General features: G+C 44.8%; 1 protein-coding gene across 2 annotated transcripts; it reads right to left on the bottom strand.

The window, feature by feature from the left end:
* Positions 1-849: 849 nt before the first annotated feature.
* LOC309561402 (type III endosome membrane protein TEMP) lies at positions 850-25,343 on the bottom strand. 2 transcript variants are annotated; one of them, XM_082265285.1, is made up of 5 exons: positions 25,321-25,343; positions 22,649-22,728; positions 17,864-18,344; positions 11,338-11,481; positions 850-1,527 (listed from the first exon to the last, which is right to left on the bottom strand). In XM_082265285.1, exons 2-5 carry the CDS (start codon positions 22,715-22,717, stop codon positions 1,205-1,207), a joined length of 1,017 nt encoding a protein of 338 aa, XP_082121411.1. In that variant the 5' UTR covers positions 22,718-22,728; positions 25,321-25,343; the 3' UTR covers positions 850-1,204. The 2 variants fall into 2 exon arrangements, with proteins under 2 accessions (XP_082121411.1, XP_082121410.1); XM_082265284.1 differs by lacking the exon at positions 25,321-25,343 and adding an exon at positions 25,262-25,269.
* Positions 25,344-25,926: the final 583 nt, after the last annotated feature.

The raw sequence follows: 25,926 nt of genomic DNA on the forward strand, positions 1-25,926 counted from the left end.
TGGAGCCTCATTGGAAAATCATCCTGTGTGGACCTTCTTTATTTGAAAAAAAAAAAAAACACATACATTTTGAGGTTATTGATGTTTGAGGTGGTGGGCTTCAGGCCTGGAGCCCCATTGAAAAAGCATCCTGTCTGGACCTTCGTTATTCGAGGTGGTTGGCCTCGGACCTGGAGCCCCATTGTAAAAGCATCCTGTGTGGACATTCATTATTCAAGGTGGTGGGCCTCAGACCAGGAGCCCCATTGGAAAAGCATCCTGTGTGGACCTTCTTTATTTGAAATGGTGGACCTCAGGACCTGGAGCCCTCTTGGAAAACCATCCTGTGTAGACCTTCTTTATTCGAAGTGGTGGGCCTTGGGCCTGGAGCCCTATTGGAAAAGCATCCAGTGTGGACTTTCTTTATTCCAGGTGGTGGACTTTGGGCCTGGAGCCCCATTGGAAAAGCATCCTGAGTGGATATTCTTTATTTGAGGCAGTGGGCCTCTGGCCTAGAGCCCCATTGGAAAAGCATCCAGCGTGAAACTTCTTTATTCGAGGTGGTGGGCCTCGGGCCTGGAGCCCCATTGGAAAACCATCCTGTGTGGACCTTCTTTATTGGAAGGGGTGGGCCTCGGACCTGGAGCCCTATTGGAAAAGCATCCTGTGTGGACCTAATTTATTCAAGGTGGTGGGCCTCAGGCCTGGAACCCCATTGGAAAAGCAATCTGTGAAGACATTCTTTAATCGATGTGGTGGGCCTCAGACCTGGAGCCTTATCTCATGAAGATGCAAGGGTAGAGTCTCTGGCCAGTTTGGCGGAAAGCATCAGCGAATCCAGGTTGCTTACATTGATATATCAGTGACGGAACGTCATGTTTTACTCAGAGCTGAACTTCAACCCTGCCCAGTTATGCAGAGTTAAACATTTAATATGTTTGGAGTAAAGGCTGCACAAAATTAAATATTAATATTAAAATATAACAGACAAAGGGTGAGCAGCCCACAGGAGTGTTGCACAAGCTGAACATCCCTCCCATTCAAATCAATCTCTCTGGCAAATGAAAGAGGTGGCACGTAGCAAGTCCAGGCCTACGGTAACTTTGAGTCTTCATGGTGTTTCAAGCAATCATCAACAGCTAGTTGGTTGCCTGTAACTGTCTACCAGCTATTTTTATTTCTGGTAAGGTGTTGTAGTAGCTCCTGATTTGATACAGAAGAAGTCTCAGATACTGTAGAAGTCACCCTGAGACACTTCGTCTTCATCCTCCTCTTTCTGATGGTCCTCCGGCTGGATATAATTGTCTTCTATGAAGCCATCTTCGTCATCTTGGTTGGGGATGGGGACCCCCGGTAGCTCGCTTTGCGACTCGGCTGCCCACTCGTTCTCTGGCAAGGGACGATGGTGGTAGCTGCGGAAATATCGATGGAAAAGCTTGCACTTGGCGGCCGCGGCTATGAGAAGAGACAGAGTGGCGGCGATGAGCACGAACCCCACTAGATACGGCCAACTTCTGCCCTGAGATACAGGTGGGGGTGACGGAGAAGCTGAGGATCACAAAAAAAAATTAAAAATAAAAATTTGCAACATTCTTTATCATTTTGTGGCAACAAATTATTCCAATATATTGTAGAAATTCTTTCTACTTTCTGGGAAAAAAAACATTTTATACAATATAAGAATCTTTTCATTTCTTTTGAAGCCCAAGTTTTAATTTAAATCAGCTAAATACATTCCAGTTGCAACACAACAAAAGTCTGATTTGCTTAGAAAGAAGCCTCGGCTTGAGTAGAAAAGCCTGTCCCCTGCAAGTGTGCTGCAGAGAAGGGTTTGCAAAGGCATTTGGTGCACACAATATTTTCTCTGTGGTTATTGAGGAATATATTTAAAGTGGATGTAAGCCCTCACATATACCCAATGAAGTGATAGGATTCAGGCAATACACAGAGATGAAACAAATGCTCCTACATGAGTTTTACCTTTTTATCCGGAGCAGTGGCGTCTCCAGCTTTCATATTTTGGGGGGGCACATGGGGGGACAGGGACAAAAGTAGGGGGGCCGACAATAAAATGCAGTATATATATATATATTTTTTTTTTTATTTTTTTTTTCCCAAGAATAGAATGCACTCCAGAGGTCTTGTTACAAATTCACCTTTTTTTTTTTTTTCATGCAATATACAATACAATTGAGCGTCAATGTTTCAATCTGACTAGGGACTTTTATCAAGATGCTAAAAAGTCCCCAGGCATACTTCCGAGAAGGAAGCTGGGGAGTCTCTTTAACATGACCTATAGACAAAAAATTCGCATTATGAAGGGCTATCAAACGCATAAACATGAAATATTCCAAACACTTTGTCACAATTCCTGACAATGGGCATCAAAAAGGCAAAAAGATGAAATATTCGTGACAATGGGCATCAGTGCAAGAAACCATAGGGGGCCACCCTGACCACCCCCACCCATCAGTCCCGGGGGCCTTCCCTGTGTGCATGGTGTGCTTTCCACTGATCCAGGGGGCCTTTATTACTTTCCCACAGCAGGGCTCCTTCATGTTCTACAGTGGGCCTCCTTCCTGACATCTTAGGTCCCCCATGGTGGTGGAAAGCAAGGGATATGTCACCAGCAACCAGGCCCTGGTGTTCCACCACTGTGGAGGTTCCCAATTTCCTCTTGCTGTCCTGCCCCTGCTATTGACAGGGCCAGTCCAGCGTCTGTCTTCATGGCAGCGCATTAGGATCCAGTGCTGGTTACATTATGGGGCTAATGGGCAAATGTGCGGAAGGGCTGGCACTACTGGTTGTAGACAGCTGTGCTCTCCGCCAGTCCCTAGCAGCGATGACACTGCATAGCCTTCTCTGTTGACATGCCATTTGGATGCAATCTGGGCGATTCTCCCAATTGGATCGAATATGTGGACATAAACACAATATTTAATAGAATCAAAAGTACAATCACATATATATCAGCCATATGCTCAGCAACTGTGTGGGCTGCATTCCAGTAAGGTGGGGGCTCTAATCAATAAAACCACTATCATATTTATTTTTAGATCTGATCGGGAGCATCACCCAGAACACATCCAGATCACCATGTCAACAGAAAAGGCTATGCAGTGTCACAGCTGCTAGGCGACTGGTGGAGAGCCCAGCCATCTACAACCAGTAGTGCTGCCCCCTCTTCCCCATATGCCCCCATCAGCCCCATAATGTAACCAGTACTGGGTCCTAATATGCTGCAGCTGCTGCCACTGAGACAGAAAACACCAGATTGGCATTGTCAATATCAGGGGCAGGACAGAAAGAGGAGGCTGAAAACCCCCCTGGAGGCTAAACACCAGGACCTGGTCACAAGTGCGACCCCGGTAGTTCTGGCATGGGCTCAGCAGCATGATTCCCCCATCCACCTTGAATGTGTAGATGGGGGAATTTAATATTTTTTTCGTCAACACAATAGTTGAGGTCCGGTTCACACTGATGCGGTGAGGGAACTGCTGCAATTCCTTTCCCGCAATGCATCAGAATTGCAAGCAGTTTACACTGCGCTCTGCAAACCACTGCGGGTGTCAATATTAATGATACCCACAAACTGGTTTGCAGTGCGCACTGTGGAAGCCGATGGAGATGGAATTGGATCATATGGGTCTGAACACCCTTGCGATCCGATTCCAGTGCAGACAAAAAAAAAGGGTCTTGCACCTTTTTGGAGCGGATTGAATACAAATTGAGCCACACACAATGTATGGTTCAATTTGCATCGCACTGAATTTGCATGTCATTTGTACAGGAATCTTGTGTGATTCCTGGACAAATGACATGCAATGCAGTACACTGCATCAGTGTGAACCCCACCTGAATGAAACAAAATCCGTGCATTGGAAAATAAGTGTAATACAAGGTATTACTCACAGCGCGTGTCGTTGAGCAAAATAATAATAAATAATGATGTGCTAAATATGTGATACTGAGTATAAAAATGTATGGTGTGCTCTTGTGATTATAATAAAATAACTTTTGGCTGCTTAAAGCTCTATTTAAATGCACCCTATAAAATACTGAACTCCTGCTTATTGTGACTTTGCAGTCCTATGCCAAAATGCATCAAAAAAAGAAATTATCAAGTGAAATGTGATATGCAAAACTTAAACCATATAATGCAAAGAAATATTAGTGATAAAAAATTACTGGTGCAGAAAAAATAGTGAAAATTATTAAACTGTGATTGGTGTCCAATATACTGAAATATAGTGTCCAAATAGTCCAGAAAAATTAGTCCAAAAGAAATATTCCAGCTTCAGTGATGGTGTTGGAAATACCAATCAGTGCAATAGTGTTGTCACCCTCCGTGCTCCTGTGCGATAAGGTAGGCAATTCAAACTCACCAGACGGTGTTGACCCATAATGTCTTATGACAAGTGGGTCAGTAGAGCTTTGTGTGGTAGGTATCCAGCGGGGTCCCAGCCATCCGTGTCTGGGTGGTCCTGGATGCTCAGTTTTCAGAAAATTCTGCAGACAGGAAGAAGTGACGCAGCAGAGATAAAGAATCACACATGGCTCCCACCGGGTCCCAAACCTTGGGAATGGTTGATAAATTAAAGGAGATCATCCCTTCCACACTGAGCTCAATGTGTACTTCAAGCCTCTCTTTCAGATCGCTCTACTGCAGTGTATTCTTCCCGTTCACGACTACAGACTGCTGGTGGTGAGGAGGATGGTCTATGTGGACATCTTTACCCCAGAAGCCTGCATTCTTAGATGTGCCTCCTTTAATTTATCAACCATTCCCAAGGTTTGGGACCCGGTGGGAGCCATGTGTGATTCTTTATCTCTGCTGCGTCACTTCTTCCGGTCTGCAGAATTTTCTGAAAACTGAGCATCCAGGACCACCCAGACACGGATGGCTGGGACCCCGCTGGATACCTACCACACAAAGCTCTACTGACCCACTTGTCATAAGACATTATGGGTCAACACCGTCTGGTGAGTTTGAATTGCCTACCTTATCGCACAGGAGCACGGAGGGTGACAACACTATTGCACTGATTGGTATTTCCAACACCATCACTGAAGCTGGAATATTTCTTTTGGACTAATTTTTCTGGACTATTTGGACACTATATTTCAGTATATTGGACACCAATCACAGTTTAATAATTTTCACTATTTTTTCTGCACCAGTAATTTTTTATCACTAATATTTCTTTGCATTATATGGTTTAAGTTTTGCATATCACATTTCACTTGATAATTTCTTTTTTTGATGCATTTTGGCATAGGACTGCAAAGTCACAATAAGCAGGAGTTCAGTATTTTATAGGGTGCGTTTAAATAGAGCTATAAGCAGCCAAAAGTTATTTTATTATAATCACAAGAGCACACCATACATTTTTATACTCAGTATCACATATTTAGCACATCATTATTTATTATTATTTTGCTCAACGACACGCGCTGTGAGTAATACCTTGTATTACACTTATTTTCCAATGTTCACTCTTAGGGTCGTCCACAGCACAATCCCATTGTCACATTTATAAAACCAATTGGCCCGAGGAAGTGTTCTTTCACATTTACAAAATCCATGCATTGGCTGCCTAAGTTCTGAATGGAAGTGAAGTTTGTCAAGCTCTTGGAAGAACAGAGAAGGGGGGGGGGGGACAAGGGAGGGAGATGGGGACAGTTCAGCAATCACAATATACTGTATACTGCACAGCTGTACTCACCCAGCAGGGTTAAAGCTCTTCCTCTTCCCTCTCTCACACACCAGACACCACCATATTTCATGTTTCCCGCCCACATCTCCTCTCAGATATATCTGCATGCGGGGAGGAGAGTGGGCGGTCCAGGCAGACACACAAGGAGCTCGTATTGCCTCTCCTCTGCTGTCTGTGAGGGGAGAGTGGAGGGGGAGGAGGGAGGAGGGAGTGTGCTGGCTCGGCTGTGTCATACAGACAAGACACTCGCAGCTTCATATACACAGTGTGAATCAGGCTTTTTTTTTTCAATCCGGACTCTACCATTACAGCCTGGGGGGGGGGGATGTATCGCACAGCACCAGAACAGCAGCCTTCTTCAGCCCTTTTTTTTGATTTAGTGCTTTCTCTGCCATATAAAATAGTAACAAAAACAGCATTTTATTTGGGGGGGCACATGAGGGGGCACAGAGTAATATTGGTGGGGCCATGGCCCCCTCTGGCCCCCCCCTAGCGACGCCACTGATCTGGAGCCCATCTCTCCTCTACAGTCCTGCAATGTACAGAATTTTAAATAGCATTTCTCAGATCTGGAAGGCAGGGGGTGGGGTTCTGATGTCACACACAGCACAGAGCAGGTTGCTGAGTGTAATCTGAGACTTTAGTGGAGGGAATAGATACACCCTTCTCTACACGGTCTCATAGAGAAACATGAACAGATGAGGCTGTCAATCACCTGCTGTGTGCTGGGGGGATGGAGCTGTCTTTCGGGATTGCTTGGTGTCTGCATTAGCTGTCAGAAGTGACTCCGGCAGATGGCAGAGACATGACAAAAAGTAGACAGAAATCACACTATACAACATACTATAGAAGGATATGCTTTGTTATTTTTTATTTAAGAGGTTTACAACCACTTTAATGCTGGAATTTAGAAATGCAGCTGTGCAACCTAATAACTTACACCTAAATACAGACTCTGATCCTCATCACTGGCCATATACTAGTAGACTTTCCTACAAAAGTTCATATGAAAAATCTCATCAGTTCATTTGATAATGCCATCAGAGACTTAAAGTGACAGGCAGAGAGGGAGAGGGAGAGGTGGAGAGGGAGAGCAGTGGGGTGACAGAGGCACATAAACTGACCACAGTATCAGGGATCGGCAGCCATGATTACCATGGTCAGCACACTAAGTGAGACACAGGAACAGGCAGGATCAACCAAGTATTTTACAACATAGAAAGGGACAATTGACACCGCACAAGCCCTATGCAGTGTAACATGCTCTAAAGGACATTTTAACATGCTTTTTATTTTTTACATTTTTTTAGGGTTACAACAACCTCTTTAACAAATGTCGTTCGAAAGTACTTAAAATTTTAACATTCGATTTTGGAATAAATGGAATTTCCTGAACGAAACCCACATTCACTGTTGGAATTTCAATTTGTTGTGTTTGAGAAAAACTTTCCATTTTGATTCTTTGAATTTTCTTATCACTGTGGTGGAAAATGATTGTTGATTTGGCTCCATTAATGATAAAAATATAAAACAATGGTTCTGAAATCACGTTTTTTTAAAACAAAATTCTACATCTGTATGACCAGTTTAGCTCCACTTTCTACCTATTACCCTAAACCTAATTTCTAATCTTAGTCCATAGTCTAATAATTATCCTCAAACTTTAGTCTGACCTTCAACCTAACAGCTGAAGTCTAGCACCAGACCTTATCCTGGACCCTCATCCCCTAATCTAATATCTAACCCAAAACCCTACCCCGACCTTCTATCATTTAACCTTCACTGTACTCCTGACCCTCAATATAGCCTTTATACTCAGCCGAACAATTCCAAACCCTACCCCTGAACAACCAAACAACCTAAAAACCATGACTCGGACTCTCAACCTCACACCTAACCCTTAGTCTAACATCTAATTCAAAATTTTTCCCCCTAGCCTCAAACTAATATCTGATACCTAACCTTAGACCATTTCCTTGATCCTGAATCTGAAATGTATCACCTAACCAAAACTGTACCCCTAACCCTCAGCCTAACCCTTAGTCCCACCCCTGAATTTCAACCTAACATCTAGATAACCCAAAAACCATGACCCTGACTCTCAGCCTAACACGGAACCCTTAACCTAACATCTAATTCTAAATCTTACTTCTCAGCCTCAAGCTAACATCTGAAACCTAAACTTAGGCCATTTCCCTGATCCTTAATCTGAAATCCATCACTTAACCTAAGCTTTACCCCTAACCCTCAGTCTAGCCTTTAGCCCTTAGCCCCACTTCAACCCAACATCCAATTAACATACATAGTATGACCTTGACTCTCAGCCTCACAGCTCACCCTTAACCCAACATCTAATTCTAAATTTTACTCCTTAACCTCAAACTAACCTCTGAAATCTAACCTCAGAACCTACACCTTACCCCCAATCTAACCCTTACCCCAACATCTATTCCCAAATTCTAACCTTAGACCTTATCCTCACCTCTAGCTAATCCAAACCATAACCATGACTCTCAGCCTAACACCTAACCCTCAACTTATCATCTAATGTCTAACCCTACCCTTTACCTTCAACCTAACATCTAACCAGTGCTGTATTTTGGGCAGCACTTTGCAGGGGGGCAGCAAAAAAGACGTCCCGCCTCCACCTGAGACTATATTGGCCACTGGTTCCTAAAGCCACTTCTCTCACCCCCCTCTCTCTCACTCACCCCCCCCTCTCTCACCCCCCTCTCTCTCACTCTCTCTATCTCTCCTCTCTCATCCCCCTCTCTCTTTCTCTCTCTCTCACTCACCCCCCCTCTCTCTCTCTCTCTCTCCCTCACCCCTCTCCCTCTCACTCCCCTCCTCTGCCTATCTCTCACTCACCCTCTCTCTCTCATTCCTCTCTCTCTCTCACCCCCTCTCTCTTTCTCTCTCACTCCCCCTCTCTCTCTCATCCCCCCTCTCTCTCAACCCCTCCTTTCTCATCCCCTCTCTCTCTCTCTCTCACCCCTCTCTCATCTCCCCCCTCTCTCTCTCTCTCTCTCATCCCCTCTCTCACTCCCCCTATTTCTCTCTCTCTCTCTCTCCCTCTCTCTCTCACACTCACCCCCCTGTCTCACCCCCTCTCTCTCTCTCACTCTTTCTATCTCTCTCCCCCTCTCTCTCTCGCCCCCCTCTCTCTCTCTCTCTCACCCCCCTCTCTCTCATTATCTCTCTCTCTCATCCCTCTCCCTCTCACTCCCCTCCTCTCTTTCTCTCTCTCCCTCTCACTCACCCTCTCTCTCTCTCTCTCTCTCACTCACCCTCTCTCTCTCTCACCCCCTCTCTCTTTCTCTCTCACTCCCCCTCTCTCTCTCATCCCCCCTCTCTCTCTCATCCCCCCTCTCTCTCAACCCCTCCTCTCTCATCCCCCCTATCTCTCTCTCTCATCCTCCTCTCTCTCTCTCACCCCTCTCTCTCTCTCACCCCTCTCTCTCACCCCTCTCTCTCTCTCATCCCCCCCTCTCTCTCATCTTCTCTCTCTCTCATCCTCTCTCTCACTCCCCCTTTCTCTCTCACCCCCTCTCTCTCTCTCTCTCACCCCCCTCTCTCTCTCTCACCCCCCTCTCTCTCTCTCTCACCCCCCTCTCTCTCTCATCTTCCTCTCTGTCTCCCTCCCTCACCCACCCCCTCTCTCTCTCCCATCCCCTCTCATGAGATCTCAGGGGTTTATGCTGGGACTTGTAGTCCTTCAATTTTGGAGGTAGTCACATCCGTTAAAAAGGAAGGAGTGGGGCAGATTTACATAGGGCCTAGGGCAGCACAAAACCAAAATACACCACTGCATCTAACATGCAATCCTCAAACCATAACCCTAATGTCTACAAGCTAATCCCAATCTCCTCCGCCTATCCCACAACCTTAGCCTTCAGTCTCTCAACTGACCCCAAATCTTACCTCTGACCTTCAACCTAATCCCAAATACTACCCTTTAAAGTCAACCTAATATCTTAACCTAATCTAACCCTGCAAATAACTGTAAGTATACTTATCTCATGGCCCAAAACAAAATGAATGCCCCAAATTTTGGTTCTGAAGTATTTTACTATGTAATTAAACAGTGGTAAAAATGTGGTGAAATGATAACCAAAGTAAAGGATATCTTAGTGGAGAAAAACCATTCAAAGACTCCCCGTGTATCAGGAGAGGGCAGGAACTGCTAGCTGCTATGTGTGTTATGTGTGCAGTACACTGTGACATTAAAAAAATCTTCTGCAAACACTCAAAGGAGATCGACTGAACCTAGACATAATTGGAACATAAACAGTCAGGATGAGTCAGCCATTTTATCTGCTGTTGGCAAAACATTCATTGACTTTGCTTCCTTCTTCCTGGAGGCTAAAAGAACCAGTTTTGTACCGCAAATACAATAATTGGTTGCAAAACATTCCATCCTGACATCCTCAAATAATGTAACAGATATGATCAATGAAAAAAATATGTGTCAGTCTCAGAGTTATTATTTGAGCATTATTGAGCAGCATGAAGAGCATATGATCAATAGCAAACCATGGGTGCTGTTCAGCTTCTAACGAAGCCTTTCTCAACCTTCTTACTTCAAAGGAACAATTGAGATAATTTCAGGTCTTTTGGCACCCCTGCTAAAACCAATTCATTAGGGGGCTGTGGGCAGAATACCCATTACATTGGTGGTTATTGGAAAAAAAGCCCCCTTACAGACAGCTAAAAAGACCATTGGTGTCATGCAGCTGGCTATGCCAAGTGGTGTTGGCCCTGGAACCCTGGTTGAGAATGACTGCTCTCATATCATGTAGAAAGCATATTAGAGGAATCCTGTCTATCAATCATTGAAGTGAATCAATTGATTAATACACAAGATACTTGAGTAGGGGTCAGTTAGAAGAATGCCTATTACATTAGTGGTCATTGGAAAGCATGCTCCCTTACAGTAGTGGCCAAGGTGCCACCTGTCATTCCTACAGATAGCTAAAAAGACCATTGATGTCATGATACTGGCTATGCCAAGTGGTGTTGGCCCTGGAACCCTGGTTGTGAATAGCTGCTCTAGTATCATGTACAAAGCATATTGGAAAAATCATGTCAATTAATTAATACTCAAGATACTTGAGTAAGGGTCAGTTAGAAGAATGCCTATTACATTGGTGGTCATTGGAAAGCATGCTCCCTTACAGTAGTGGCCAAAATGCCACCTGCCATTCCTTCAGACAGTTAAAAAGACCATTGGTGTCATGCAGCTGGTTATGCCAAGTGGTGTTGGTGGCGGAACTATGCAAGCACCATCAAATGGGAGATCAATCCTCCACAGCTGAAGGAACTTCTTGGCAACCTTTGAAGGAACCCTAGGGTTCCATGGAAACCTGGTTGAGAGTGGCTGCTCTAGTATCATGTAAAAAGCATATTAGAAGGTTCCTGTGCACCATTAGAGGTCAATCAATTGATCAATATTCAAGATACTTGAGTACTGAAAATAGAATGGAAAGAAAATGAAAGGGGAGGACAAAGAAGAGACAGAGGAAAGAAAAAATGAAGGACAAGAATTGGCTATTAGGACCTGTATTATTCTGAAAATTATTGGCAAACTATACTCTATGTTTTAGATGTTCTGAACCCTATGTTACATGATTACGTTACTTACTGTTGTTTAGCGTTGTTTCATTGTCTGGCTTTTCAATAACCTCACGGATAAAGGGCTTAAGGAGTTTGAAGTCATGGCTGCTCCTCTGTACAGGATGACCCCTCTCCTCTCTCAGTGACTTGCAGGAGCAGAACAAACCGGATACTGGAATTACAACACAGGAATTCATCATTCTAACATCTACCTTACAGACCGCTCGGTGTCAGCCATCTCTCTCTGCCAACCCCTCTACTGGCTTCTGATCCCCAAGGAATCTCATCCAAAATACTAACAACCAGGGCCGCTGATAGGGGGGGACCACCAGCCCTCTTGTAGGGGGCCCGAGCACACAGGGGGGCCCACACAGAGAGGGGGATTAGTGATGGACAACAAATACAGAAATCTTCCTCCAGCACCTGAATCCGATCTGTCCCTCTCCCTGCTATCAGCTTTTATCTGCTGAGAAAGAGACAGTCGTCCCTCACTAATCCCCCTCCCTTGTGTGGCCCCCCTCCCAGCACTTATCTCTGCTCAGGAGTTTATTTGTAAATTGTAACTTTGTTTCTCTCTCTCTGTCTCTCTGATCACTGAGCTCCAACTGCCCAGCCTGTATATTTTTCTCATCTCATCTTCATTTTTATTTAACATCGTTTTTTTTTTTTTAGATTTAGCAAGAATTATGCGAGTTATGTTATATTTGTGTCTGATAATAGTGATTTTGTTGTAATTTTAGCTAAACATATCTTTAATATTTTCTTGGGGGGGCCCTGCCAGGTAGTCTGTACGGGGCCCCGCGATTTCTAACAGCAGCCCTGCTAACAACTACAACAAAGGGTACATCACCAACCTTGACTCAAAATATCACCCAAACCATCCGCTATTCTCCTCCCAAGACCTCCTGCTCTCTTGCTCCCTTATCACCTCCTCTCATGTTTACCTCCAGGACTTCTGCAGAGCCTCTCCCATCCTATGGAATTACCTACCCCAATCTGTCTGGCTATCTCCTACTCTGTACATTTTTAGATGATCCCTGAAATCTCATGTCTTCACGGAAGCCTATTCTGCCTCCACCTAATAACTGAACTTTTCTTTCTCCATCAATTTTTCCCTACATATTATCTCCTTTTGCACCACTGACCCTTCCCTTTAGATTGTAAGAACATGACCCGCTCAACCATCTTGTCTTGAATTGTGTTGTAACTGTACTGTCTCCCTTTATATTGTAAAAAACTGTGCAAATTTGGTGCTATATACTGTAAGTCCTGTATTACAGTGAGGGAAAAAAGTATTTGATCCCCTGCTGATTTTGTAAGTTTGCCCACTGACAAAGAAATGATCAGTCTATAATTTTAGTGGTAGGTTTACTTTAACAGTGCTCCTAATCTCAGATTGTTACCTGTATAAAAGAACACCTGTCCACAGAAGCAATCAATCAATCAATTAATCAATCAATCAGATTCCAATCTCTCCATGGCCAAGACCAAAGAGCTGTCCAAGGATGTCAGGGACAAGATTGTAGACCTACACAAGGCTGGAATGGGCTACAAGACCATCGCCAAGCAGCTTGATGAGAGGGTGACAACAGTTGGTGAGATTATTTGCAAATGGAAGAAACACAAAATATCTGTCAATCTCCCTTAGTCTGGGGCTCCATGCAAGATCTCACCTCGTGGAGTTTCAATGTTCATGAGAATAGTGAGGAATCAGCCCAAAACACTCTGGAGTATCTTGTCAATGATCTCAAGGCAGATGGGACCATAGTCACCAAGAAAACAATTGGTAACACACTACGCCATGAAGGACTGAAATCCTGCAGCGCCCGCAAGATCCCCCTGTTCAAGAAAGCACATGTACAGGACCATCTGAAGTTTTCTAATGAACATCTGAATGATTCAGAGGAGAACTGGGTGAAAGTGTTGTGGTCAGATGAGACCAAAATCAAGTTCTTTCGCATCAACTCAACTCGCCCTGTTTGGAATAGAAAGAATGCTGCCTATGAACCCAAGAACACCACCTCTGCAGTGAAACATGGAGGTGGAAACATTGTGTTTTGGGGGTGTTTTTCTGCTAAGGGGACAATACAACTTCACCGCATCAAAAGGATGATGGACGGGGCCTGGTACCGTCAAATCTTAGGTGAAAACCTCTTTCCCTTAGCCAGGGCATTGAAAATGGGTCGTGGATGGGTATTCCAGCATGAGAATGACCCAAAACACACGGCCAAAGCAACAAAGGAGTGGCTCAAGAAGAAGCACATTAAGGTCCTGGAGTGGCCTAGCCAGTCTCCAGGCCTTAATCCCATAGAAAATATGTGGAGGGAGCTGAAGATTCGAGTTACCAAACCTTAGCCTCAAAACCTTAATGACTTGGAGAGGAGTGGGACAAAATCCCTCCTGAGATGTGTGCAAACCTGGTGGCCAACTACAAGAAACGTCTGACCTCTGTGATTGCCAACAAGGGTTTTGCCACCAACTACTAACTCATGTTTTGCGAAGGGGTCAAATACTTATTTTATTCATTAAAATGTAAATCAAATTATAACTTTTTTGAAATGCGTTTTCTGGATTTTTTTGTTGTTATTCTGTCTCTTAAAAAAAAAAGGCATTCAAATTATAGACTGATCATTTCTATGTCAGTGGGCAAACGTACAAAATTAGCAGTAGATCAAATACTTTTTTCCCTCACTGTTTAATAATAATTCTAACCCTCAGTGACCTCCCCCAAAGCTTACATCTCAAATATGATGAATAGCTACCCGATTGGTTGGCTTAGCTTAACCACAAAATCCAAACAGGTTGAAGCTCAGGAAAGTTCTGATCCTAAGCTCAGGTCTCTGGATAACCTGGAACAGGTGGAGTCCAGCTGTACACCAGGTATGGATGAAATATGCAAGCACTGAGGAGCCATTACACACATACTTACTTCCAAATCCCATCAAATTCTACATTGGGTAATATGCATTTTTTTAACCAATAGCTGACAACCTTATAAAAATCAAAAATACAACAAAGCTTATGAGTTGGTGGTTGGTGGAACATTGTCATACACGTGACAATGTTCAGCCAATTTCAAACCATTGGGATTTGCAAATACTGCATGATCGAAAGAAATTGCCAGAAACAACTTACTGCCCATGAGTGGTATCGACCACCAGAGGTTGGTTGAGTGTAAGGCCCCTTTCACACTTATGCGACGTGATTTTACCGCGATTTTGCTGCGAAGCGCGGCGCGATTTTGACGCGACTTTGCCGCGATTTTGACGAGACTTTGACGCGATTTTGACGCGACTTTGACGCGATTTTGAGCAATGGCTCAGGGCTATATACCTCAAAACGCATTAAAATTGTGCCAAAGTAGTGCACAAAACTTCAAAACGCACTGATATGAATGGGGCTCATTGAAAATAATGGAAAACGACTTGTCATGCGATTTTGCGGTCCAAAATCGCAGGACAAGTCGCACTAGTGTGAAAGGGGCCTAAAGTGGTGTCAAAGATGGAATCTTAAATCTATTGATAGTTTATAGGCCTGTAGTTTGAGGAGCACTGTTGATTAGTACCAACATCTCTGTCTATATAGAATACATAGAAAGATGGTGGGACACACCCAACCAGGACAGGGGCTTTTGAAGGGGACTGCAGGATAGTCACTTAACTTGCCTACTGTCCATGGGCCCTGGCTTTTCAGGGGGCCCTATTCTTAGGAATTGTGTGCCTGAGGGACCCTAGGAGTGGTCTTGCTTTAGATTCGGGTCCATGTCTCCTCGAAACACACAGACTCTGGTAATCCAGGACCTTGATATGGATTTGGGGCCTTTGTGCCCAAACCAGCAATGACTGCTTTTGACTGTGAAACTCAGAGCAGATGTTAATATTATCAGCTCAAAACAACCTGACATTGGTGTCTCCTTCAATGATCTATTTACTAAGGTGTTTTTCTCTCATGATATCATTTCCCCATTGTGTGCCTCCTATGTGTGAATTATATTTGGTAATTGAGTCACCTATTGTTTCCGTCTGTCTGCTAATTCTTTAGAGATTTGGACAACCCTAGGTCTTCTTACTGGGGAACTGGTGCCGAACGATCTGGGTGGGCATTGAGTCACCTAGGCTTGTCTAGTTAGCTTACTGTTTAATTAAATTACTGTTTACGTTTATGTTGGCCCCTTCTCCACCCTCTGCCCCTTAACCACTTGCCGACCTCCCACCGCAGATATACTGTGGCAGGCTGGCTCGGCTGTGCGAACCGCCGTACAGGTGGAGCGTACAGGAGCGCTCCTGTGAAAATGCACGCGCTGCCGGAGGCGCGCGCCTGTCCCCATTATGAAGCAGGGAAGCAGATTCACGGGACGGGCAGCAGCGATTGCCGCGGGGCACCTGCGATCGCTCCCCACTGAGAGAGGACGGTCTGCTGTTGTTAGCACGGCAGACCGTTGTTCTCTCTGGAATGATCACAGAGCGCCTGTGATCCACCTATTTAGGATCACAGGTCTCTGTGTTGATTCCACAAGTCTTTCCCCCATACAGTTGGAAAACACCGCCTAGGCTCACACTTAACCCTTTGATCGCCCCTGGGTTAACCTCTTCCCTGCCAGTGTCATTATTACAGTAACAGTGCATATTTTTAGCACTGATTACTGTAGTAATGTCACTGGTCCCCCCAAAAGTGTCAAAAATGTCAGTTAGGGGTCCGATCTGTCCACCGCAATGTTAAAGTCCTGCTAACAATCGCAGATCGCCACCATTACTACTTAAAATAAATAAATAAAATGACATAAATCTTTCCCTTAGTTTGTAAATGCGGTAACTTTTGCGCAAACCAATCAAAATACACTTATTGGTATTTTTTTTTTTACCAAAAATATGTAGCAGAATACAAATTGGCCTAAAAGGATGAGAAAATTTGATTTTAAATATTTTTTTAGGAATGTTATATATTAGAAAGTAAAAAATATAAATTTTTTCAGAATTGTCACTCTTTGTTAATAGCGCAAAAAAAAAAAAATTGCACAGGTGATCAAATACCACCAAGAGAAAGCTCTATTTGTGGGAAAAAAAGGACATCAATTTTATTTTGGGTACAGCGTCGCACGTCCACGCAATTGTTAGTTAAAGTAATGCAGTGCCGAGTCGCTCCAGTGAGCGCGGGAGGGGCAGAGCACTGACAGTCACCGGCTCTCTCCCCGGGGAGCCCTGAGAACTGAGCGATCTGAGGTGTTAGATCGCTCTGTTCTCAGTGTTAGAGCCGAACCGTACAGGGGGGACCGTATGCATCCAGATTGTGGATGGTGGGAGGGGCCGGCAAGGTGCAGTACATACCTTTCTGAAAACATCCTAGCACCCTGCCTCGGTACTTCTCTCAATAGTCCTCTGCCCTGACGCAAGCAGCGGGATGGCTCATGGGAGGAGTTATGCAAACATCAAAATGCCTTGATGGATGGATGTCAGTCTGGAGGAGTGGGCGGTCCTAGGCAGGCTATAATTGCAAGCTGACCACCCTAGGACCACCCTATAAGCTTGCAGTGTGCAGTGAAATCAGGGTAAGGAATTTCTTATTTTTCTATCTTTCCACCCCAAACTTTTTCTTTTGTATTGGATACAATGGGGAATATTTAGAACCTTTGCTGGGTTTTTATTGCTGTCTTTGTCCTGATTGGGTAGCTTTTCCCTCAATTCCAGTAAGGACAAAAAATGGTGGGGAATCTCTTTAATGGGGACACAGATCTGTGTGGTTATCATAGGGTCAAGTGAGGGAAAATCTCCCTAATGGGGTCTCAGACAAAAATAATATCTGGCAAAAATGTTAAAGCGGAGTTCCGGGCACAGAAACCATTTTCAACAAACATACCCCCGGGACAGTCAGGGCTAGTACATTCCACAATGGCTAGCCTCTGATCTGTCCCGGTTCGCACTTACCTTTTAGAAGAAATACTCACTTTTAAAACTTCTTCTCCAGCGTTGCCATCTCTGTTGTGGGCAGCTGAAGCCAGCGCGATCCTCTTCGGCGTCCTCTTCCGCATCTTCTTGTCCCAGAATGCGCCTGCATCGGCCCCTCTCGTCACTTCCGGTGCGGCGCCGCATTCCTCCACAGCTTCTGGGCATGCCCGATAGCTGTTTAGCAGGGAATGAGGCGCCTGCACCGGAAGTGACGAGCGGGGCCGGTGCCGTCGCATTGATTCCTGGGAGCGATGATGTTCAGCTCCCAGGAATCATCGCAAGACAGGAAGTGACGGCGGAGCCGCGGCACAGAGGGAGGAAGTACACTGAGGTGAGTATTTTCAATCTGCAAATACAAGGTAAGTGAAAAAAAAAAAAAAGCCTAACTATCCAATTCCTTTTCAGGTGAAGGAGACCAAGCGGATGGGCACTTAAAAAAAAGTTATATTTTGTGCCCGGAACTCCGCTTTAACTTATCTCAACTCTATCCAAATCGAAAGAAAACATTTTGTCAGAAGTTAGAATTTATAATGTGTTGCTAAAGAAATTCACAATTTCCCCAAATATTTTATGAGAGATCCCCAAATACCCTCCAAGGTTCCATCTTGTTACCATATTCCGGGGTTCCTCCTAGATGTTTTCCTGAGGAGCAGTCACAGAATCCTTGATTGTCCAACTGTAAGAGGAAGTCTTTTCCTGGGGGTTGGCCAAAACCCAAAGATGTTATAAAGGTGTCCGTTAGGTCCAGTTTCACAAGCTCCCAGAGGTTCTCTACATTAACATTCCTTAGATTATTATGGCTCAGAAATAACCTCTGGAGTTTCGTTAGACCCTGCAAGGCATCAAGACGGAGTTCGGAGATTCCACAGTTGCTTAGATCCAAGGTGTGGAGTTGGGGTAAGTTCTTGAAGGCCCCTGCAGGAAGGACATGCAATGGGTTGTTGGAGAGATTGAGGTGGAGGAGCTCTGAGAACCTCTTAGACAAGGGTTGAGATAGATGGATGGAGTTACTTGACAGGTCCAAGTACCGGAGATCACTAGGAAGCGTAAGTGGGATGTCAACGAGGTCTTTATGACGGCAGTCCACACTAACCTGAATAAACAGCAAGCAAGACAGGATTACTCTCTTTACTCAGCTCTCGTGTTGAACACATATACTCAACAACTGTCTGAAAATTTTATCCAATTTCCACAACATTTAAAGGGACTCTTTCTTGAGAGGATAATGGAGGTTGCCATTGATGAACTCTCCTGTTAAACATGCAAGCTCCTTGGCTGTCATGTGGATGTTATGGCCTCCATGCTCTCCATAACAAGCATAGAGATAAGGATTTGTGATGCTTTTCTGACACCCTTTTATAGTATTCTTATTCCAGGTCTACAGCTAGGGTTTTTGTAGAGAAGTATTGGCAGCTCTGCACGTGCTCAGTTTTCAGTAAGTTTCTATGCTGAGCATTTCCTCCCTATCACATCTGAGCAGCCCATGTGACTATAGAGTCACACATGTGGGCGTAAACACAGTGGTAAATGACAGCCCACTCTCTCCCTCCTCCTCCTCCTTGCCCACCAACCAGCTCAACACAATAGGGGCGGGATATTACATGTAGCTTGATGGAGGCTTCACCTCCCTCCTATTCTTAAGACACAGGCTGGAGGGATGTGACACAGCCTGTGACTGGCAGATTTCCGGCCACACCATGTTATTTCCACAAAATAAAAAATATTTGTTTTCAAATAAATATTTGTATGACAATTTAAAACAGTTTATTGATATGAATTGTTTATTTTGACTCTGTATTTCAAAGGATGTTTTTTATTTTTTTTATTTTTATTTTGACCATGTGACCAGCAGCAGAGGACTAGAAGCTCCTCCTGCTTATGTTTCCTTGGAGAGAGCTGGGTCATGTGACAGCTGGATATAGATGAGGAAAAGGGTACTGAGATGTTTTTTTTAATTAAAATAATTACAATGCCATCATCTAAATACAGAAATAGAAGGAACAATGTAAATTAAACGGTGTGTGTTTAGTATCACATTAAGTTGGCCATACACTAGTTGATTTTTGAATGAACATTTGTATGACTTGACGAATGTCTTTCGAAAACACTTCATATTTTGGTAGGTTTTAACATTCAGTTTTGGAATATATGTAATTTCCTGAGCAAAAACCTAATACATTGTTAGAAATTTTTTGAGGAAATATTTTTTATCCTGCTCTTTTAAATGTTCTTCTTACTATGGTAAAAGAAGAACATCAATTTGGCCGCATTAATAATCAAAAAATTGAACAGACATTCTTAAAAGGAAAAATGTCCAACAATTCTACAGGTGTAAGGCCAGCATTATTTTAAATTTATTGATCAAGGCAACCTACTACCAACACTTTAGATCGTTGGATGAGGCATGGGATGCTACAGTTGTGACCTCTGATATTACCTACAGAAGAAGGAGCAGGAGAAGAGGGAGATGGTCAGCAAATGTGGAAATGCTACAAATGTGGTTGGAGATGGAGACATGCTGAAGGACACAGAGATGGGGAACATGTCGCAAAAGACTGCTGGAGATCAAAGCCATTGCAGCCCTTTTAAAAATCAATGCCATTACTTGCTGCTTGGTATAGGTACCAAAGTGACACATGTGGTCATTGGGCCAATGGGGCTTTAAATGGTTTGATGGTGTTGTAGGTTGCTTTCATCTATTTTTATTATTTTCTTTATTAGAAAGCGTATTTAAATTAAAAAAAAAAAATTACCTGAAAATTGTCAAGTATGTGGCCAACTTCTTTATCATTCAATATTAGGTAGGTCTTCCATATCTGCACTGCCCGGGAGGGTTGTCAGTGTAGAGTTTATTGGCAGGCTTGTTGTTTGTTTTATAAGACGATGATGTAAAAAAAAATTGTATGGTTCCTCACTCTGATTGGATACCTAGCAGTAACGCCATAAACTGCAGGTAACAAGGTTTTATAATGTTTGCTGTGTGTCAAATGAAAAATGTCCCAGAAAGACTCTCCTCTTCACAAATGGAAAGCAGACATTTAAGGCTTCAGCAGTCACAGTTAATGTTTGTTTAAATATTACCAGTAAATCTTCTTCGCTTCGCTCTTCTTTTCTCAGAAAACGTTAATTCTAAAATGGCCTCCTACCTTCTGAAATGTCCTCCTACCTTCTGAGACACCTCCTACCTTTCGAGAGCCCCTCCTACCTTCTGAGACGCCCTCCTACCTTCTGAGACGCCCTCCTACTTTCTGAGGGGCTCTCCTACTTTCTGAGAGGACCTCCTAATCCTAACTTTTGAGATGGCCTCCTACCTTCTGAGATGGTCTTCTACCTTATGAGATGGTCTCCTACCTTATGAGAGGCCCTCCTACTTTCTGAGAGGCCCACCTACTTTCTGAGATGGCCTCCTACTTTCTGAGATGGCCCCCTACCTTATAAGAGGCCCTCTTACTTTTTGAGAGGCCCACCTACTTTCTGAGATGGCCTCCTACTTTCTGAGATGGTCTCCTACCTTCTGAGAGGCCCTCCTACTTTCTGAGAGGCCCGCATACTTTCTGAGATGGCCTCCTACTTTCTGAGATGGTCTCCTACCTTCTGAGATGGTCTCCTACCTTCTGAGAGGCCCTCCTACTTTCTGAGAGGCCCACCTACTTTCTGAGATGGCCTTCTACTTTCTGAGATGGCCTCCTACCTTCTGAGAGGCCCTCCTACTTTCTGAGAGGACCTCCTACCCTCTGTGATGGTCTTGTACCTTCTGAGATGCCCTCCTACCTTATGAGAGGCCCTCCTACCCTAGGAGAGGCCCTCCTATGGCCCTACTTCCTTCTGAAATGGCCTCCTACCTTCTGAGAGGCCCTCCTACCTTCTGAGATGACCTCTCTCTCATTACAAAGAGGACAGAGTGACCTTAGAAACACAGTATAAATATTATAATGTAAAAGACTGACTACATCACCCCTAGATGGCTGCACCTGGGGCCAGGGGCCACAAAAAGCTCTTCTGAAGTCATTGCGTGGCCCCTGGGCCCCAGAAGTTAAGAATGGGAGCATTGATTTGTGAGGATCCGCAATAGCTGATGATTAGGGATTAGGAAAATGTCAGGATACAATTAAAACAACTTTCAGAAAGGTTCATTGAAGTAAATGAGAGGGTGGAATTGAGAAGGGTTTGGGGTTTTAGGAGTACAGTGAGCATTAAGTGGCTCCTGAGGGGTACAGAAGCTCCTTTTAACTATTCTAAACCTGTTCCTGTGCCAAAAAGAAGACACTAATTAGCAGGAAGGATGACCAACATGTTTGGTCCAAATGTAGGTTCAGATCAGATTTTTCTTGTTTAAAGTTCTACAACCTCCCCTCACAGTGGAAAGTGACATTTATCACTGAACCCTACCTGCTCTTTCAGTAGAATATAATCAAAGGGGAATGATATTGTAAAAAAAAAAAAAAAAACATGTGGGGTCCCTCTTCATTTTCATACTGGACCCTTCAAGTTCTGGTATAGAATTTGAGTAAGACCCCACACCATTTTTTTCATCTTTTGGAGTGGAATCCCCTGTTGTTAGGACAGCCGCAGTGGCCGTTCTTCGGATCTGGTGTGAATTTTAAGGGGAAAACCCATGCCAAAACAAAAAAAAAAAAAGCATGTGGTCCCTCCAAAAAATTCCAACCTAACCTTTATCTGAGCATGCATCCTGGTAGGCCAAGAGGAGGGGAAACCGAGTGTGGATCCCCTTTCGTCCTGAACCATAACAGATTACATGCCCTCAACATGTGGAAAGTACCATGCCAGGGTGCAACGGGAACACTAGTTCTTGTGACAACCAGGGATTCCCCTCCCTTTGGAGGGGATTTCCCCTTACTTCCTGTTTTGGCAATGGGACAAGAAGTGAAGGGAAATCTCCCCAGATGGAAAAACTGACAGGGGTTCTAACAGTACCGTACTCTATCCAAATTAGAAAAAAAAAAGTTGCCTTTAACTCTCCATCATCTAACAAACATTTAGTCCATATTGGATAGACCATTCCCAAAGTCCCTCCCCCCAACAACAATAGACTCCCCGCAACAATAGATCCCCAACAACCAGCATCAGGAGACCCCTCCCTCAACAGTAGATCCATGCCAGCAAAATAAGACCCTCCCAAGAAGCAATAGATCCCCCACTAGCAACAATAAACCCCCCCCGCAACAATATCGGAACAGCCCATCACCTCTTGCCATTACATAAATTTAGTGCTGGAGGTGTCCGAACTGCATTTCCCCGTGTTGCCGCTGAAAAAAAGCCCTGGTTATATTTAATGTATTATCTGTTTGTCTGTATTAATGTCTGCCTATTCGATTGGTGGTGAGTAGTGTTCCATAGCCTGCCTATTGCGGGATTGTCAGTAAAGAGGAAACTTACCTTGCTGGTGAAGGTGCAGGAGTGAGCGGAGGCAACAGGGAGGAGCAGTGTGATGTACAGGAGCAGCATGATAAATGAACCTGTCATAGGAAGACAAAGACACACCAGGATGAAAAGTAACAATCACAGACATGGGGCAGGATCTACTTTATATTATATATGGAGTTTATCACCCACATATATTAAAGTGATGGAAGACACCTTTCTCTTGCAGCATACTGCGTAGGCACCCTTGTATGCAGGGACACCCTACAATAGAAATACACAGCCCTGTAGCCTAGGATGGAAAGGAGAATGCAAAGGATGCCATCCTAGCCACATAGAGGGCCCCAAAATCCAAGGAGCACCTTTAGCCTTTCTAGAGGCATAATTTATGCATCTAGCTTGCTGAACAACTATCGCATTTTGTGAGTCTTTTGAAGACTTCATTTTTTTTTTTTTTGCCACATTTGTGAAAAATGTGGGCTGAAAAAAAGAAAGTGTTGTTTTTTTACACAAAGTTGTCAACTATCTGGATATCACACATCATATTACACACATCATAGGCATACTTAGAATTATACCCCAAAACACATTCTGCTACTCCTCCCGAGTATGGCGATACCACATGTGTAAGACTTTTTCACAGCCTAACCACAAAGAGAGATCCAAAATCCAAGGAGCACTTTCAGGCTTTCTAGGGGCATAATGCATCTAATTTCCTGACTACCTATCTCATACACTTCATACAGTATATTACCAAAAGTATTGGGACGCCTGCCTGTATACACGCACATGAACTATAATGGCATCCCAGTCTTAGTCCGTAGGGTTCAATATTGAGTTGGCCCACCCTTTGCAGCTATAACAGCTTCAACTCTTCTGGGAAGGCTGTCAACAAGGTTTAGGAGTGTGTTTATGGGAATGTTTGACCATTCTTCCAGAAGCGCATTTGTAAGGTCAGGCACTGATGTGGACGAGATGGCCTGGCTCGCAGTCCCTGCTCCAATTCACCTAAAAAGTGTTCTAGTGTAAATGTAAGTACCGATATATATGCATGTACAGCTACATACACTTTGTATATCTATGGGAAAAGAAAATGCTGCAGTCGTGGCCTCCAGGGGCCCCAACAAGCGTGTTGTACTTGCTGTGTGCAAGAGCCCCTATATGTATCAATAGGAACGTCCAGCATTCCAAACCAAGCCCCCTTCTCCTGCTATCCATATCTGACCCAATCTAAGCCCTGGTTACAAGGTAACCGTGTTATCCACTAAGCCACCATACTGCCCAGAGACACAAACCGCCCAAAACACGGCAATACAAATCCTGATTGGAGCGCTCCATATTACACAGAAGGCTCAGGATGCTTCTCAAACACAGAGATGGCATACATGATCCAGTGCTGTCTCCTTAAAGAACCCTGTGCACCCCCCTCCCTGAGCACTCACCTGTTTGGTGCTGGGTCTCCTAGGTGAGTACCATGCTGGGGGGCCGTCTTTGCACCCACTGCTCCCCCCTCCCTAAGCACTCACCTGTTTGGTGCTGGGTCTCTTAGGTTAGTACCATGCTGGGCCTTCTATGCACCCACTGCACCCCCCCTCCCCGAGCACTCACCTGTTTGGTGCTGGGTCCCCTAGGTGTGTACCATGCTGGGCCTTCTATGCCCCCACTGCACCCCCTCCCTAAGCAATCACCTGTTTGGTGCTGGGTCCCCTAGGTGTGTGCCATGCTGAACCATCTATGCACCCACTGCACCCCCTCCCTAAGCAATCACCTGTTTGGTGCTGGGTCCCTTAGGTGTGTGCCATGCTGGACCATCTATGCACCCACTGCACCCCCTCCCTAAGCAATCACCTGTTTGGTGCTGGGTCCCCTAGGTGTGTGCCATGCTGGGCCATCTATGCAACCACTGCACCCCCCCCCAAGCAATCACCTGTGTGGTGCTGGGTCCCCTAGGTGTGTACGATCCTAGGCCGTCTATGCACCCACTGCACCCCCTCCCTGAGCACTCACCTGTTTGATGCTGGGTCTTCTAGGTGTGTACCATGCTGGGCCATCTATACATCCAGTGCGCCCCCCTAATTGAGCACTCACCTGTTTGTCGCTGGGTCTCCTAGGTGAGCATCATGCTGGACCATCTATACACCCAATGCGTCCCCTCCCTAAGCACTCACCTGTTTGGTGCTGGGTCTCCTAGGTGTGTACCATGCTGGGCCATCTAAACATCTAGTGCCCCCCCCTCGCCACTCACCTGTTTGTCCCAGGTTCTTAGCTGAGCACCTTGTTGGGCAGCCCATGCACCCAGTGCGCCCCCTCCCCATGCACTCACCTGTTAGTCACTGGGTCTCCTAGATGAGAAATATTCCTGGCAGCCCATGCACCCAGTGCACCCCCCTCCCTGAGCAATCACCTGTTTGTCGCTGGGTTTCCTAGGTGAGCACCATGCTGGGTAGCCTATGCACCCAGTGCACCCCCTCCCTGAGCAATCTCATGTTTGTCGCTGGGTCTCCTAGGTGAGCACCATGCTGGGCAGCCTATGCGCCCCCCTCCCTGAGCACTCACCTGTTTGTTCCAGGCTTTCCTAGGTGAGCACCATGCTGGGCAGTCTATGCGCCCCCCTCCCTCAGCACTCACCTGTTTGTTCCCGGCTTTCCTAGGTGAGCACCATGCTGGGCAGTCTATTCGTCTCCTACCTGTCCTCTCTTCCTGAAGGTGAGGGGAGGAGTTTGGCACCAGGAAGGGTACAAAGGTGGAAGAGCTGGTTAAAGTTTAACCCGTCCTGAGTGGGAGAGGAGAGAGGAGCCTGCAATATATCTCTTCTCATCTTCTGCAGAGAGAGGAAAGAATACACACATCCATCCATTCATCACATGAGAATACGGAGTATATATACTGTATACAGAGACATGGGAGCCCAGTGTCCACTAGAGGGAGCCTCTGAGAGCTGCCAACAGGAGAGGGTTACATTGTATCATTTAGGAGAAGGTTATATTGTATCACTAAGGATTGTATCATTAAGGATTATCATTGTATCCCTCAGGAGAAGGTTCGATTGTATCATTAAGGAGAAGGTTACATTGTATCCCTCAGGAGAAGGTTACATTGTTTTACTAAGGAGAAGGTTACATTGTATCACTCAGGAGAAGGTTACATTGTATCATGAAGGAGAAGGTTACATTGTATCATTAAGGAGAAGGTTACATTGTATCCCTCAGGAGAAGGTTACATTGTTTTACTAAGGAGAAGGTTACATTGTATCACTCAGGAGAAGGTTACATTGTATCATTAAGGAGAAGGTT

Source organism: Pelophylax lessonae (assembly GCF_965119305.1).
Source record: "Pelophylax lessonae genome assembly, chromosome: 8".
NCBI lineage: Eukaryota > Metazoa > Chordata > Amphibia > Anura > Ranidae > Pelophylax > Pelophylax lessonae.

What these genes read in the sequence shown, in the direction of transcription:
- LOC309561402 (XM_082265285.1), bottom strand. Translation starts at nt 22,717, where the DNA reads ATGCTGCTCCTGTACATCACACTGCTCCTCCCTGTTGCCTCCGCTCAC. An exon ending in CCTGCACCTTCACCAGCAAG is followed by an intron (nt 18,345 to 22,648) that starts GTAAGTTTCCTC and finishes CTGTTTATTCAG; the next exon opens with GTTAGTGTGGACTGCCGTCA. An exon ending in TGAAACAACGCTAAACAACA is followed by an intron (nt 1,528 to 11,337) that starts GTAAGTAACGTA and finishes TGTGATCCTCAG; the next exon opens with CTTCTCCGTCACCCCCACCT.